This window comes from Argopecten irradians, chromosome 9, assembly GCF_041381155.1.
Source record: "Argopecten irradians isolate NY chromosome 9, Ai_NY, whole genome shotgun sequence".
NCBI lineage: Eukaryota > Metazoa > Mollusca > Bivalvia > Pectinida > Pectinidae > Argopecten > Argopecten irradians.
Window position 1 is genome coordinate 29,283,395 of NC_091142.1, and position 16,560 is coordinate 29,299,954.

The following is a 16,560-nucleotide window of genomic DNA, read 5'->3' on the forward strand; positions in this document are numbered from 1 at the left end:
AAGTCAATCCAGCAAAGCTGAAAGAAATGAAAAGAAAACAAAAAATTAAAAGCATCAATTATGGACATGTTTATGTTTACAAAGTGTTTTAATGAACGCCTTTAAGCGAATATAAGATTTGTTAAATTTTATTTTTCAATAATGACGGATCGTGTTTTTAATATATATTAATTTCTTTGTTTATAACGGAAACTGATAGGCAACTTTGGAACAGGATTATGATCCGTTTATAATCATATGACCTACAAATTATTGAAAAAAGTCCGTCCATATTTGATTTGATAAGATAACTCCCGGTACGAAGCAGTTAAATTTGGCATGCTGAAAATGGAGGTTTACACAGAAATGAACACCAAAAACATTCATCATCAATACTTACGCTGAATAGGAGAGTCGAGCGCTGCAATACAAAGACTAGCGGTGATACCTGTGTACTTTTACCAATATATATTTATAAAGTTGACCTAGAGGTACATCTTACCTTCATACTTGTTATACAAAATGACTAAAAGAATTTGGAATCATGAATATTTTGTGTTTACCTTTTACGTTGTTTTAAGCAGATATTAACTACCGTAAGTATCCTAATGGGAATAAAACAAAATAAAAACGCTTTCAATAAATTCCATTTATCCTGCTTTTTGTCCCTTATATAACAGAAATAAGTTATCGGCATTATTATTTAAGCCCTTTGAAGTTCTGTAGTTCAGCTGCATTATGTAAATGATATTAAAAAGGAAACTATCAAGATTAGAATTTGCTCTGAGCTACATGTATTTATTCATATATATTCTTTTATTTTCATCAGTATCCAAACTGAAATAATACCTGATCTTGCATTCGTTATGTTATACCTGAACTTTATTAAAATTACTAATAATTTAGAAATGATATGTAGTTGTACATTCAGTTTTCTATCGTTGCCTCGTTACATACTCTATCGCACACTATTGATATACGGTTTGGAAACAATTGCAAGCACACAAATAATATATTGGATAAAATGGAAATCGCAAAAATTGTGGTCATGAGTGCATCGATCTTTTTTTTCAAAATCAAGGTCAGAAATTAAACCCAGTTATACATTATAGAAACAAAATCGATATGTCTCTGTTCAATGAATCAGGTACAAGTATAATAAAATATAACAGGATGATTTCAAAATGTTTGATATGGCAAAATAAAAGGAACCGGAAATCATGAATACATGTCAAAGTAAGCCATTTTAATTACCAATATTGTAGAAAAACTAAATCCATCCATATAAAACATAATGTTAGATGTACCTTATAAAGAATGAGTACTTACTCCCAATTAGTTTCTGGAGGTGGGAGGTCGCCAATTGTAGTAAGGGTCAAGGTCGACCAGAAGAGTGAAGCTAAGTACTTCCGGGTCACTGAAGAGAACTCCCCCACTGGTTTCGGATAAGACCAGTCCCCTTTGAAATCCTCTGCCTCCGATATGAGATAATAGAAAGCTGCAAACCAGTGTGATCCTAAAAATAGGATATGTGTTAGATTTGCGACACGAAAGAAATTTGGATATGCTGTCCTTGATTCGAGCATGTAGAGAAATCGGAAAGTCCGATAAAGTTTGATAAATCTTGGAAATCGGACCATTGGATGTATTCCGATTGCGAATTGTATGAAATCCAAAGGGAATAGACAGGCAAGATCCAAATAGAAATATTTTGTGGAAACATAGTTTTTAGCGAGTTTCACAGAATCATACACCATCAGACCCTGATCTAAATATCCAGTCCGAAACTGACAAATGATGTCTAAAACATACACAATATCACATAAAATATCAAAAGCGATCCACACGAAAAGATGGTTCTCGTGTATTTCCCGAAATGCCTCACGTGCAATGCATGTCCACAGATTATACAATACTGCTACTGTCACTATTCCTGTCCAATACAACATTAGATTACCGTCCATTCGGAACACTGTTCGGTGTTTTTCCTTTATCTCTTGCTTACTAACATTTTCGGTAGGACTCTCCACATGGTTAACGTTAGATTCATCTCTATACGGTTGTCGCGTTGAGAACTTTTTTAGAAATGAATCTTCCCGCGTTACAGTTGTTTTTTTCTTGACAGCTACAGCATTTGTGACCTTGACAGCATTTCTCAAGCTACGCCAGCCCTTTCCTACTTCCTCTTCCTCCCCCTTCCCCAGAGTTGTTCTTTGTTCTGCACGTCGCCCTAACCGAGACTTTATATTAAGTTTAGCCTTGGATTTTCCAGAAGAATTACTAGTGATGGAAGACGTGCTTGTCTTTCGGCTTTCCTCTCTGGACCGAACTTCCGGAGATGGTGTCCCGGTAGGAGTGTTCATGTCCGGTGAAGATATAATCTCTATATCAATATTTTGTTCTCCGATTGGATTACTTCCTAATTCCATTATCTTGATTTCCTTTGAAAATGTTACTTTTGAACTCAACGTCCCAATCATTTATCACTTTTTCAAAACAAACTATTATTTATCTCTTATTCAACATCATTCACTTTTATCTGTTATACAACGAAATTTATGTTTATCTCTTATTCAACACCATTCACATCTATATTTTATTCAACGCCATTTACACATTGAAATATTCATGTGTGCCCTTGAAACGCCATCATATCTGAAGGTTGTGTCCGAACTATGAACCTTGCATCCACATAGGGTGTAGATTTAATCTGCCATCCCAATATACGTTCCACGAGTAAACATCCGTAAGAGCTATTTCAGTCACATTAGATGTGCATCTTGTCCTATATTCGCTTCAGTTCGTTACACTATGGAAATATTTGGAGAGTTCGAGAGTACTTGCAATACATAGGCATTTGCATTGTCCGTTTTCATTTTATCACCATCATTGTTGTCTATGTAAAATGTTATTCAAATACGTATTAGGCATGCAAATCTTGACGATTATGTCTGTTTGAGGCATTGAAATATATCCACTTGTTCCATGTTATGATCGACAGTGTTGTTACATTTGCACCACCGGTATTAAGTCATTTTGTCCTCAAATCCTACAACACAAAAGAAAATAAACGATAATAAGTAAAATGGTCTGTAATAAAGTTTATATCAATATGGTAACGCTATGCCAATTTACAAGCCAATTTACAAAATAGAACTATAAGTTTTATTAAAATACAAGTAATATACGAACTTTAATGGACACCTGTCTATTAAGGATAGACTCATCCACCTTAATTGGTGCTATTGACTTATCATCCACCCTAATTGGTACTATTTACTTATTATTTACCTCTGTATAAAGGACACCTGTCTATGAAGCACATTCCACCCTAATTGGTACTATTTACTTATTATTTACCTCTGTATAAAGGACACCTGTCTATGAAGCACATTTTACTGTGTCCCTTTAGTGTCCTTTATAGACAAGTTCTTATATCCATAAACGATAAAATTATTCAGTTATATGCCTTGATTAAATGGTTTTAAGGGTAAAAGGTTTTCAACATAAAATGACGGTATTTATGAAATTGTCGATAACACAGCAACGCATCCAGAAAGTTGTTCTTAAAGTTAAACAGGATGAAATACCAATATAAATTTCAGGCATATATACACAGTAAATATCACTTTAAAATCAATAGATAGAAATATGTAACTCTGATCCGGATTTTGTTATCTAATCATAATACGTATTTTCTATATGTATATACAAATATGAAATTTCACATCTCTAAGAATATTCTACATACATACCATGTACCTTACTTAACACTTTCAAATCCCAGACTACTCCATTCGAACGATAAAGATGATCGTGTGTATGAATTCCAAACAGAATTGAACTTCAAACTTTGTATACAACCAATAAAAGCTAAACATATATACCTAAGCCAACCGTTATCAATCGATCCTTTAAACGACTATTGAAAATAGAAATATCTAATGTCATCTGCCGCCGTCACACTAACATTGTGTACATATTCAAACAGGCGGTTTATCGGAGAGGACAGGGAGCCACGAGCTCTATGCCAAACGTTCTATGTAGTGCGGTCTGGCGTTATAAAGGAGACTGGCAAAGCATGAGACACACCACAGAAGTCAATGGGACATCTTAAATCCGCGGACAAGTGTATTTTGAACGGAGCGACGAAGGATATAATACTTCAGTGTTCAGTGAAATTAGAGACGAAGATGCGCAAAGGCAGAACATGCTCGTCTTATATGTTGGAATAAATCTATTGATTTTATAACCTTACTTATCAAAGTCTATCGTTTTATATAACAACCTAGATCCGTCAAAGTCTCACGCGGCCGTAACACGTAGTATATATCAAATCACCCGAACACTTCACAAGGACAATTATCTATACGCGATACAGTTTTATTATTTCTATTTGATGGGATAGGTCTTATTTGTCAACAGAAGCGATCAAGGAGCAAATTTTAGGAAATGAGGCAGAGAAAATACTAACGTCGGACTAGATTAATGAATAAATTACTAGTAAGGCCTTGGATTGGTTTATGTATAGATAGTGTAATTAATGATGTTTTACTTATCCAAACAAATGATATAATTGTGGAAGTCTTCCAAACAAGTAATATTTATGCAAAAGACTCTCTTTACCATAATAAGGTAACTTTGTTTTCAAACACACACATTTTATATAACATAATTTTACATTTGCTGATATCTAAATATACATAAGAACGACATTTTTGCAAAATGCTTTCAATTTGTTCCTAGCCCTTAGGACGTAAGATAAGATTTGATTAAGATGACATATGAGTTCGTCAAAGCTTTAAGCTTATGGCTTATACTTAAAATAATGATGTTCATTTGGAGGAATATTTAAAGAAAAAAACTTAAACGCAAATGTGTAACCGACTCACAAATTCATGTACTTGATGGCTTAACATAAAAAAAAAAACAGATTTTTTTGTCGTTCTTTTATCAAACGTTTCAATAATTTGCTTATTCAAAATCATGACAGGTTTATAATCTCAAATGCGGTCACTATGATATTTAAATCTATTTACTTATATATTTATTTTATCATTTACATGCTTCCCTGCTTAACCCTGAATAATAGCTGCATGATTTCATTTATATAACAGAACAATTTCAATTCATGCAGGTCCAGTTACCTTTATAAAATCCCGATCAAAACATTTAAACAGATTATGCAAATGAGATTCATCGTCATAACTCTGGAGGTAGGGCATGCGTGACCATTCCCGCCGGCGGGAACTCCCATGTGAGTTGAACGACACGCCTACTTTATTGATCCAATTTAAATCTCGTTCGTATATACTATCAGAAAGGGGTAGCGCTATAATTAGGTTCTTTGCTCTGAATATATCTTATCGACAAATTATATGACTAATAATTTCATTTTTTTTTTTCGTTTTATACTACTTCTGACACCATTCATGTGAATAGAACTACAGACTAAAACTATGAAATTAAGATGCCTTCTAAAAGATTAGTGACAAAATATGACACATCAGAAACCCGTAAAAAGGTTTTTGGCACGTTTGATTGTAATCGCAAAATGCAAAAGGCCAACTGAATATAAACAGACTTCAAATATAAAGTATTAATGTTATGAAACTTTATTTCTAACAAACAGGAAGGCTATAATTGATTTCTTTAGCGGTCAACTTCTGTTATCTTCTATGCAATAATAAAACGACCATATGGCAGTTGATCTAACAGGCCTAGAGGATTCCAAGCTGCATCTTATCAATTATCGGTCAGATCTTCGGTATCCCCAATGCTGTGGCGCTGATGATGATTTGAAGAGGAATTGAATACCATTACCCTACAGGTAACTGGGTGTTTTGTATCATTTACCTTGAGTGATTCGACTTTAGGACCAGCTGTTCCCAGATATTATCATACGCCCTGACATAACCAAGGTTAATTTAGGCCAGTTAATTTTCAAAGCATTGATTGACACGCAGTATGCTGTTGAAATAATGTTCAGAAATGCAATCATAATCAACTAATAACACTAAATCGACTAATAAAATAGAGGGAAGTTGAAGATGCTCCACCGCCAACGATATATAAACGATACTCATCATTTGAACAATAATTTGAGTTTAATCATGTACATATTTTTCTAATTAACACAAAATATATTATATTTTTTTTGCCTTTGGTGCAGCCGCAATCAGCACTTTATCCCATATTGGACATAGTGTCTCAGATTTGTTTCGGGATGCTATCAATTACTTTTAATATTTGTATCTTGAAGAAAAAAACCCAAAAAGCTCAAACTTTTCTATGATGGTAATGGTGTAAAGTAAGTAGCTAATGAAGAAAACTATTTATTCGTCTTCTCCTTTCTTGATAGAGATAAAATAACATTTGTCAGCGGTGGAGCATCTTTAAATGATTGCAGTCATAGAATACGCCAATGTCACATCATAATGTATTTTTTCACTTTGACTCAAGATCAATCAATGACAGTCTTCAGGTATACAATAAGGACATTTTCGTAACATTACAACTTCATATTTTAATCATGTTCATGGAATCTGGCCACTATTGCAATACGACCTTTCAAACAATATTTACAACACAACTTATTTTACAATGTATACGAAACTGACATTCTGTACATAACATCCACCACTTCTATTTTATTCGCCGTTGGCGTAGGCTGAGGAATGACAGAACCGTTATTTAATACATTTATAGCGATTACTTTGTGACAGTGACGGCCACATTTGTATGGATCATTTTACATACACAAATCCCGTCAAGTGAGGCATCATAACTGTAAGCTGCTGTTTATACGTTAACCCCGTGGTTGTGAAGTAAGTCCCCGTGTACTGGCTCGCGTCAGTAAGACCTCCATTGTGGTGTGCCTTTTTCGATATCCTAGTATGCCACACCTTGGTGCACTTAGTGAAATTCACCTTTCTAGAGATGCATTAAGAAAATCACAGGCCACATGCAGTTCCATTGATCACAATATAAAATCGCCATATAAAACGTCTGTACACGTTTAGTGTTATTTTAAATAAGCTGGAATTCAATAAAGATTAGGCTTCCCATACTAATATTATATTAGCATTAGATTTGCAAATTCTTTGCATATGAATTCATCGCTCAAAGAATAGATAACAAAGCACTTCCTGAATTATATGTGTTTGTTGACCGCTATGATTTTGTTGTATTATTTGGGTATATAACTATGGATGTATATCATATGGTCGTATTATATGTTAAGATTATGGGTTTGGGGATATGCAGATCAATCCAACCATATGACAGTAACATCTAAACATAAAACATGAAATTTACGTATTGATATTTGTAATTGTCTTTTGATGATAATGTGGTCTTTTTATATTTACATATTCAGAAAGTATTTGTGGTTATACAGGTACCAGCACATAGAGAAACGTAGATAACCGTACGTGTAAAATATGTATCAAATACCAAAATGTTTACAGGCTGGTGAATAGAAGTTCTGCATAGCCGGTTATTTTCGCGATTTCGCGGCACTTTTCTATGATCGCGAAAATTTGATCCGCGAAATAATGAAAAATGGTTGAATAATATCTAAACTTAAATCCCTAACGCAAAAATTTATGATATGCTTGTTGTTAGATCGAATCGCGAAAATAACCGGCCATACGATAAAACTCTTATGATCTGTCTGTACATAGTTTGTTTTTTGTTGTTTTTTGTTGTTGTTTTTTTACTTGAAATAAGCAGTTTATATCGTATTGTTATGGTTACCTATGCTATGTTATTTATTTTGATAAAACCAAACGTAGACTGTTTTGGTTTCCTCTAGGTTACCTAGGTTGTTATTACTGAACGCTAAACTCCACTGCAGCTTCATTTTAACAGCATGTCAGTGATGTTTCCTGAAATTGATTAAAGTTGTAATGTTCAATTTACTCGCTAACATAAACCCATACATATGTTTGAAGGCTGTGAAGGCGTATTAGGCTTCAACACATTAAATTCGAATTGATTTATATTACGTGCAGTGCTATTCCACACAGGAAAAGGGAGTTCATATTTTAAATAAGATACTTTATATTCATTGTAAGATATCACGCTCACCGTAATATAACACTTCTGGTTATAATTGAATCCTGAAATATTGTGGTAAGCCTATCTTTTAATTTACCTCACTTTCTATGTATTATGCAATGATTTATATAACAAAGGCTTTTATACAAAATGAAATGTATCTTTTGCATGCTAGAATGTGTGTGAACACATTCATCTAAATAGAAGTAAAATGCCACTTCCTGAATTAATAAAGTCTTCGTGTAAATGAATTTCGTTCAAAAGCAACTTTACAATCATGTTTTGAATTCGATATCAGCAATTCGAAACCGAAAATAACATGGAAAGATATATTTAATGACTTATCACTTTTTCAGAGAATTTAAGCTTACTGCAAACTTCTAATTTCAACATTTTTTCTCTACATAGGGTTGCATTCAATAAAATAGTAGTAGGACTGCAATCGAATACTGTAAATGGATATATTTTTGTGACTGTTCAATTGCGCAAGAAGACATTCGCATTTTTAGAGTAATCAGATATGTAAATAGCGCATGAATACATGAAAATCTCTTACGTAAGTTTCCACCTTGCAAAAATTTCAATATTTACAGTGCTGAACATTCACATACATTGCAAACCTAGAATAGGCCTGCGAAGACGTCATTTGAAGATTTAGAAATTGACGCCTAACTTCAAAATTATAAAAGTGCCGTTATTGAATTGAATTGTTCATTTGTTGTCGTACACAGAGCCTTCAGTTTTGCTATGACATATTCCAGAAGTGGATATAACGAGAGTCATAGTAACCCTTGGAATATCGACGATGTTTCGATGCTAACATTTAGATTGTTCGTATATAATTGAAAGCGTTATAATCCGATTATATCAGCGCTTACACCTTTATGTTTACAATAAACCACGTTGGTGGCAAACAAAATTTTAAAACAGTTATAATTATAGACCCTTCTAGTATTGAATTATATGGTTACTCTGCTTAGTACATGGAACCTTGAATAGTTGCTAATTTTACAAGATTCATTGTGAAATGAGTCTTTTGAAATTTTTATTATTACGATGCAAATATTTATCAAAACGAAAATTCCCCATGAAACTGAGGTAACAACATAATGTGGGCGCCAGTCCTTAGCTATGAGGTTATTTTAGGCTCCATTTCAAAATTATACATTAATTGTTAATAGCTTCAGATAATACGTGCGTATAACTCTAACGTTGATGGAACCTATGTAAGGAAAGTAAGACTAATTGGTAAGCATGGACCGGGCTATAAAGTTTGTTAACGTACAATCGCTTTAAGCTTTCTCTAACGAGACGTAAGAGTTGTTAGAGTCTAATTAACATGTTGTTACCATTATCGAACATCATTTTAAAGAAAATGCCATTTAAGTGTAGACTATTATCGTCTATTTAAATTACGAAATGAAGAAAATGCGTTTAGCTTTAAAGCATATTAGAGAAAGCCTGCTTATTTAATTTCCTTCATTTTCAGTTTTGTTCTTTTCTTCTTTTTCCATCATTTACTAATTAGCCATCGCTCTTAACTTATATCCATGAGAGACTTTCTTGTCAAACCTTTGGACCGAAAGTTACGTGACGTTATAAATTCATAAGACGTAATATTGGCGCGAAACGTCGATTACATCAATATTGACGTACAGTCGACGGACCCATGTTAAAGTCGCGATGAGAGTGCTCCTTTTGAGACTATTATCTTATCATTTTCTTCGATGTTAAGAGAAATATAAGCATTCCTTGCCATGATAATGTGACAACATAATATCTACCCTATCGGAAATTCATGAATATCCAACGCTTTGCAAGCGTCGGGTTTCTATGCATCAGTTAAACCAAGTTGGATAAATTTATTTGAAATAATCTAACTCTATAGTTCGTTGTTTCTTTCCATTTATATGGACGAATGTTGTCAAAATACAGTATAAAAGTAGACATTTTACTCTATATATTCTGACGTATTTTAAATGTTATTCTTGACGTAATTTTGATACAATCGTACCAAGATTTTACGTACTACCTAAGAACTATTTGCGAATATTAACATGATTTTAATTTCATCGAGAAAACCATTTTGTTTTAAAAAAATGTAATTTATTTCACAATTTTACTATGACGAAGATGGAAGTGGTAACGTCATCGAATATTGCCCCGTGTTCATCATTTCAAAATGTGCGTTAGGTCACAAGATTATTTACGTTGTCAACATTATTTTACAATTACAATCAATTACATTACAATTAATTTCTGAATAGGTATTTTTAGAAATTTGATGAAGAATTACTAAAATTATCATTATTAAAACTCCCATCGTGTCGTGCTATGGCCATTGACTATGGTTACCTCATTATTTTATTGAAATACCATATTTCTATATGTGATATATAAACCATTTTTATTCGTCACATAATCGCTTTCTGTAATCCTGAATATAAATATATCATTATCTTATTGGATTTGAATTGAAATAACTTGGTTTTGGTTATCGTGATGTAGATTTTCGTTTCTTCAAAATATCGGCACAATTAATTACCGCTACACAGGCAACCAACCCTTATTTCTTACATATGTTAAATTCTAATTTATTAGTAATTTGCTTATGTGATACATGAACAGTTCAATGTGAAGATACGGAAAGTTGATCCTATTTTTCATTAATTTGGATAGCATTTATGAATTCATTTGTAACGATGACTAAATTAAGCATAGCTGTTTGATTCCATACCTGCGTGAACGCAACGAAATGACAGATATATAACGAAGCATTTGAAACGTCTGGCCTCATTCCGAAAAGGAAATGGCATTAACATGTCGGTTATAGAAAACCTTTATTGTTTCTAATCATCTACATCTGTCAACCCATTGTAAAATTCCCTGAGCAGTTATCAAACTAGTTAAAAACAAAGATAGATTATCGACTTACAGCACGGATGTAATAAAATGTATTTTTGTCAATATTATATCTACGGAATTACTTCATAGTAATGATTTAGAGCTTTATTATTATACCGGAATGGGCTGATTGTGTATGATCCCTTGTTTATAGTGCCAAGCTTTACTGTTTCAATGACTAATCGCTAAACACGCTAATGTTACCGAAACGGATTTTAATTTTTAAATTGTTAATGTAAAACGAGATCAATAATTGTGTAGAATTACAAAAGTTATTAGCTTACCGTCAATACTACATTCAGCATCACCTTCTGAACTATTTAATTAAAATAGATTAAATGTTAATTTTCGTGATGTGGATCGACGTCCTAATTACCGCGTGTTAGTTAGTCTTCACTGTGCCAGACGGCAAAACAGCGAAATGCATCTTTACATGGAATCTTTCATTCGTTTAATGTTGTAACCTCATCTTAACCCATGGATCATTATTATTTTTAAAGTTATTATTTTTAAAGAAAGTTTTTGTTTTTGTTACGGAGAGGTAATGAGTCAAAAGCACACATTTGTGTCGGTGCTAAATAATTTTGTGAAATTGAACTTCACGTAAATCAAACCTTACATTGCCATCCAAACCGGAACTACAAAAGTAGACGGCCCCGCCCGACGGCTAGCGGCATCAAATGAAGGGACGTAATGCGGTAGGTTCCAATTAGTTGCTTTCACAGTGACAGTTGTAGACCTATAATACTCCTTCAATTGATTTCATTACATGTAATTCATTTATACTTTAAATACACTAATCACGAAAGCTTGTTATTTATTGAATCAGTCAGGAAACGTATGCATAAAACAAATAGTGTTTATAATTAAATGGATATCCGCACCAATGCGTGCTTCCTAAGATCTCGGTAATGGAAGGAAATGAAATAGGAGCGATTCGATTAACAATTCGATACTGTAAACCAACTTCTTTTCGTGGCTACTTTTCGCGATTTACATTCCAAAACAAGTTCACGAAGATTAATATTAAAGCACGCGAACGAATGTTGGTTTATAGTACCTCATAAAGCGCTATATCGTTATCTTATTTTATGTTAAAGATGCTCCACTGCTGGCAAATGGTATTTTTCTCTATAAAAACCAGGAGAAGGCGAATAAATAGTTTTCTTCAGCTACAAAAGTTACCTACTTACTTTACACCATTACCACATTTGAAAAGTTTGATCTTCTAATTTTACTTCAAGATAAAGATATAAAAAATAATTAATTGCATCCCGGAAAAATTCTGAGACACTATGTCCTATATGGAATAAAGCACTGATTACGCATGCACCAAAGGCAAAATAAAATATCTCATAATTTTTTTAATTGAAATGCTGTTGCATTATTTCGTATGAATTTGTCTGCCTTGGTTACAGTAAGGGAAACACATGCATTACCTGATACTATTTTCATAATGACTTTTAATTAGGTAACGTGATTATGTGTTACATATATTTTCATGTCTGACATGATACTAGATAAGATCAATCGTTACGGTGACTGTTTTATTAGGACACACGGTGAACAGTGCATTAGCAAACTCTCATGTATACTCAAACAAATAGAGATGAGGAGACAAAAGATGGCTTTGATCGTGTTCGTTTACAGTCAATAACCGGTTGAATGGGGATGTAAAGCAACGAAAGAAGAAGCGAACAAAGTAGGACGTAATATCATGTTTAAAGAGTAAATGGCGGAAATATTCTTAAGATGATGGATAAAGCACATTTTAAATGATAGATTCATCTTTTGAACTAAAATATCCTTCAAATATCTTCGGTATAAACCAGCGAACCCTTCGTTTCAAAAGGTTTTAAAACTAGTGATGAAATAATCTTTTGAAGTATTTAAGATGCAAGAAATGCTCTTAAGATCGTCGTAAAGGATAAACGACAGAATAAAGAAAGAAAAGACGATGGTATAATGAATCTATTAAGTCTGAAAAATGACCAGGCAGACGACATACATGAAGGAGTTTGAACTTTACAATATTTATTTATGCTTAAAATGTTTTATATATAATATTACCTCATCATTGAGTGCTTATAATGTAAAAGAATGTTTCACATGTGTTTAAAACAATGATTTACATTGTGCAAGTGTATCTAAATGTCATTCTATTAGGCGAGACCAAAGAATTTTTTTCTGATATCACGACATTGTGTATTTGTATTTGACATGCCAATAGCTTTGACATTTTAAAGAAAGATGGGGATCATATTTCTGTAACGGCGAATCATAAATGTTAAGGTATATATATACATACGTATAATCCTATATCCATAATAATACGTGCTTGTATGTATACACACAACTTAAGGATCGTTAAAGGTCAAAAAGCGAATTCTCAACTCCTCGATTGTATATGCGAGTATATGTTATAAAAGCTAATGCTGATGTTGTTGACAGAGATATTCAATGCAATGTTTCGGATGTAAAGCTAGTTTAAAGAGATTTTAAAATTATGCTAATTTTAGCCATACTAACAATGCGGGTTTTTATTTTGTTGACAGACCCTGGCTTGTCCTTTCGTATTTACAATGTTTTCTGTATATTAGCTATGTACTTAAGTCAGGGTCCCCCAACACACCAATAGTGAATGTCAAAGTCGAAAATAAAATAACTTACGCGTTCATACATAAAGGTTCAAATATCAATGTAGATTTGAAAGAAAAGTTGTAATACAAAGAGGAAGTGTTCTATTATAGGCTATCAAAGACATGTAAATAGTATAACTACTGATAAATAGTACAATCATTAATACATGTTAGTCATTGTAATATGTACGGTTCACATCACTTGTTAACTTGTCACGCTAACTTGTTACTCTGTTACTGACAACAATATAAGAAATGTGACACTTTGATTTGGTTAAAACCGAGGAGTTGAGAGTTAGTCGTGATCACATGTTACTATCGCGTTATTCGTTTTATAGTAGCACATTTTTTTTAATGAAAACACTTAATTCAATACACCGCCACCTCTCAATGTTTTATTTTCTCTTGATTTTAATATTCATTTCCAAAGATTTGAGATTCTTTATATAACTTTATAGTATTACCTATTTAAGGGACGAAAGATATTTATGGAAGGACCTGCCATATAGCTTCACTATTTAATTCGTATAGGATGTCACGTTTTACAGCATCATAGGTATGTCATTTCCGTGTTTTTACGTCTTTCACTGTTATGATAATAACTTTTTGTCATTTTTTGGTAAGTTTCATATCATCGTGTAAGATGTCATTATTAAGGGTATTTTTCTAAGATTAACTGTAATATAAATCGAAAACTGACTCACCTTCTTTGAATGTGTATCTGAGGGGACTGGTAGTTTAACCCGACGACACACGCTGTGATTCCCTCCAGAGATGTTGGACTATATTTTACACCTTCAATGAATTTCCCCAAAACTATTTCATGTAATCACAGGTGAATAAAATCATATTTGTCATATAGTTTAACTTCTTCGTTTTTGATATTTCATCACTATGTTTTTCGGCAATTTATATCCTAAGCTTTTACACCACAAAATAGTTTTCAGTTCCTTTCTGCCATACTCGTTTCCTTTAAATCTGGTGTTTCCTTGGGTGCCTCTGAAACGGAAAGCGTCCCTTGTATAAAACTGAATGAATGCCAGAGGTATTTACTGTTATTAAAAAATTAACAGTTCTTCTGGCTTCCGTCGTACACAGATTCCAGTACATAATATCAACAGCCATTCACAGCCATCGATCCGTAAGATTTACTGCATGGTGTGTTACCGCAGCTCAAACTTCCCATCGCGACCGTAACACACAAGGACAACATCCGAGGGCTAATGGAATGTCTCTCTTCTATGTACCCCAAAGTGGCAGCTATACATGCCAAGAACATATACAGCTTTAACAAAATGTTTATTGTTGAGTTCTTGTCCTTTGTTTAATGATCTATATTCCTAAATTGACACTACTAGGAATAAAATTTTGTGATAAAACGCATAGTGCTAAAATCTCTGAAATGAAAATACATTTACTCATAAAACTCTTTGTTAAATATATGTCTGATAATCACAGTAGCTGGTATTCATATTGTTAAGGATGTATTCTTCTGTGGTTTCAGTCCCGTTAAAGTCCCGTTTCGACATAGATCAAAAACGTTATGAGATTTTCAAATACGATTTATCAATATCTGTAGCATGTGGTCTGTAGCAAATTTTGTCAAAAAATTACATTTCTATTTTTAGTAGATTTTTTTACACAGCGATTTTTAGAAATGGCCCATTTGGCGGCCATTTTGAAATTGTGTCTTTTTTGGCTTTGAGAAGTGCCATCGTTTTCCCATTTTTTACTTAAATTGTTTTTACTTAAATCATCACTGCGTCAGCATTTTCAGCTGTATGGAGTTAATTTTTGCTGTAAATCTTCACTGGGTTCATGTTAATTAAAATATTGAACATTAATGTGTGAAATGATACACTTTTGTCACTTTATTTTTACATTTAATGGTAATTTGAGCACTTTTATTTTTTAGTCAAAAATATTGAAAAATAACATATATTTAAATGGGGCAAAAAAGTAAGCACACGGACCCCCCATTTTTCTGCCTGATTTAGAAAGAACAACCCTTTCCCTATTGATATGCAAACTATTGACAAAAGTTTAATACCAGAACTTTTTCTATAAAGTATTAAATTTGACAAAAATGGCTGAAAATGGTGCATTTTGGAGCTCAAAATTAAGGGGTAGGGGTAGCATATGTTGTTATTTTGAGAAAAAATATGACTCTTATTAATCATAACTGATATATTTTTAATGAAGACTACTGGAAAATAAATTCTACAAACATCCATACATATCAAACACCTCATTAGGAAATTATGGCTTTAGATTCTAGTGTATGTGGTCAAAACGGCGAAATTCCAATAAAATCCACTATTTTGTCATTTTGGTATCTTTGAGTGACAATAACTCAAAAACGAGCACACGGACATATGTTTTTTCTTCCATTTTCTTTCATGGTATGAACTCCTCTTTCCAAAAATTTATATGAGAAAAAAAGTTTAATACAAGAAAATTTTGACTTCTCAGAGGAGTACATATTGTTAATATTATCAGTGTATATAATTAGAGTCCGAAAGTCCAGCTTTTCTGTACATGTAAACATTGATCAATTCTTAACGTATAGGTATAACAACTCAGATAACCTGTCCATTATATTGCGTAATAGGATTATCATATTAGTCCACTGGTCATCTTCTGATTGCCTCAGTCTAATTTGACACCTATAGATGAGCGATATCTGTCAATCACAATTCTATAATTTCATTGTCTGTATAGGCATTTAACCATGCTATGTTTTATTTGATTTAGTTAGTTTGAGTCAGTTAGGTCTCCGACTTTGTACGGAACACAACGGCTACATTCTGGACACTCCAGAAAGCCCTCCGACAAGTCAAACGTATCGTTATTAAAATTTAAAGTTAAACTTCAACATTTTCTTACGTCATCTTTACATCGTTACAAAACGTACGGAAGTAATGTGTGTTATATGGCTGAATTTTAATAGGATACTTTTTATATCGAAATGGTCCCG

At 33.0% G+C, this 16,560-nt stretch overlaps 1 protein-coding gene across 1 annotated transcript in view; it reads right to left on the minus strand.

The window, feature by feature from the left end:
• LOC138332010 (cyclic nucleotide-gated channel alpha-1-like) overlaps positions 1 to 14,760 on the minus strand; it is a 31,920-nt gene extending 17,160 nt beyond the window's left edge. Inside the window, exons 1-2 of the mRNA XM_069279926.1 lie at positions 14,288 to 14,760; positions 1,309 to 3,028 (exon numbers count right to left, since the gene is read on the minus strand). Coding sequence (XP_069136027.1) covers positions 1,309 to 2,459 — 1,151 coding nt within the window. The 5' untranslated portion in view covers positions 2,460 to 3,028; positions 14,288 to 14,760. The remainder of the gene's footprint in view (positions 1 to 1,308; positions 3,029 to 14,287) is intronic.
• Positions 14,761 to 16,560: the final 1,800 nt, after the last annotated feature.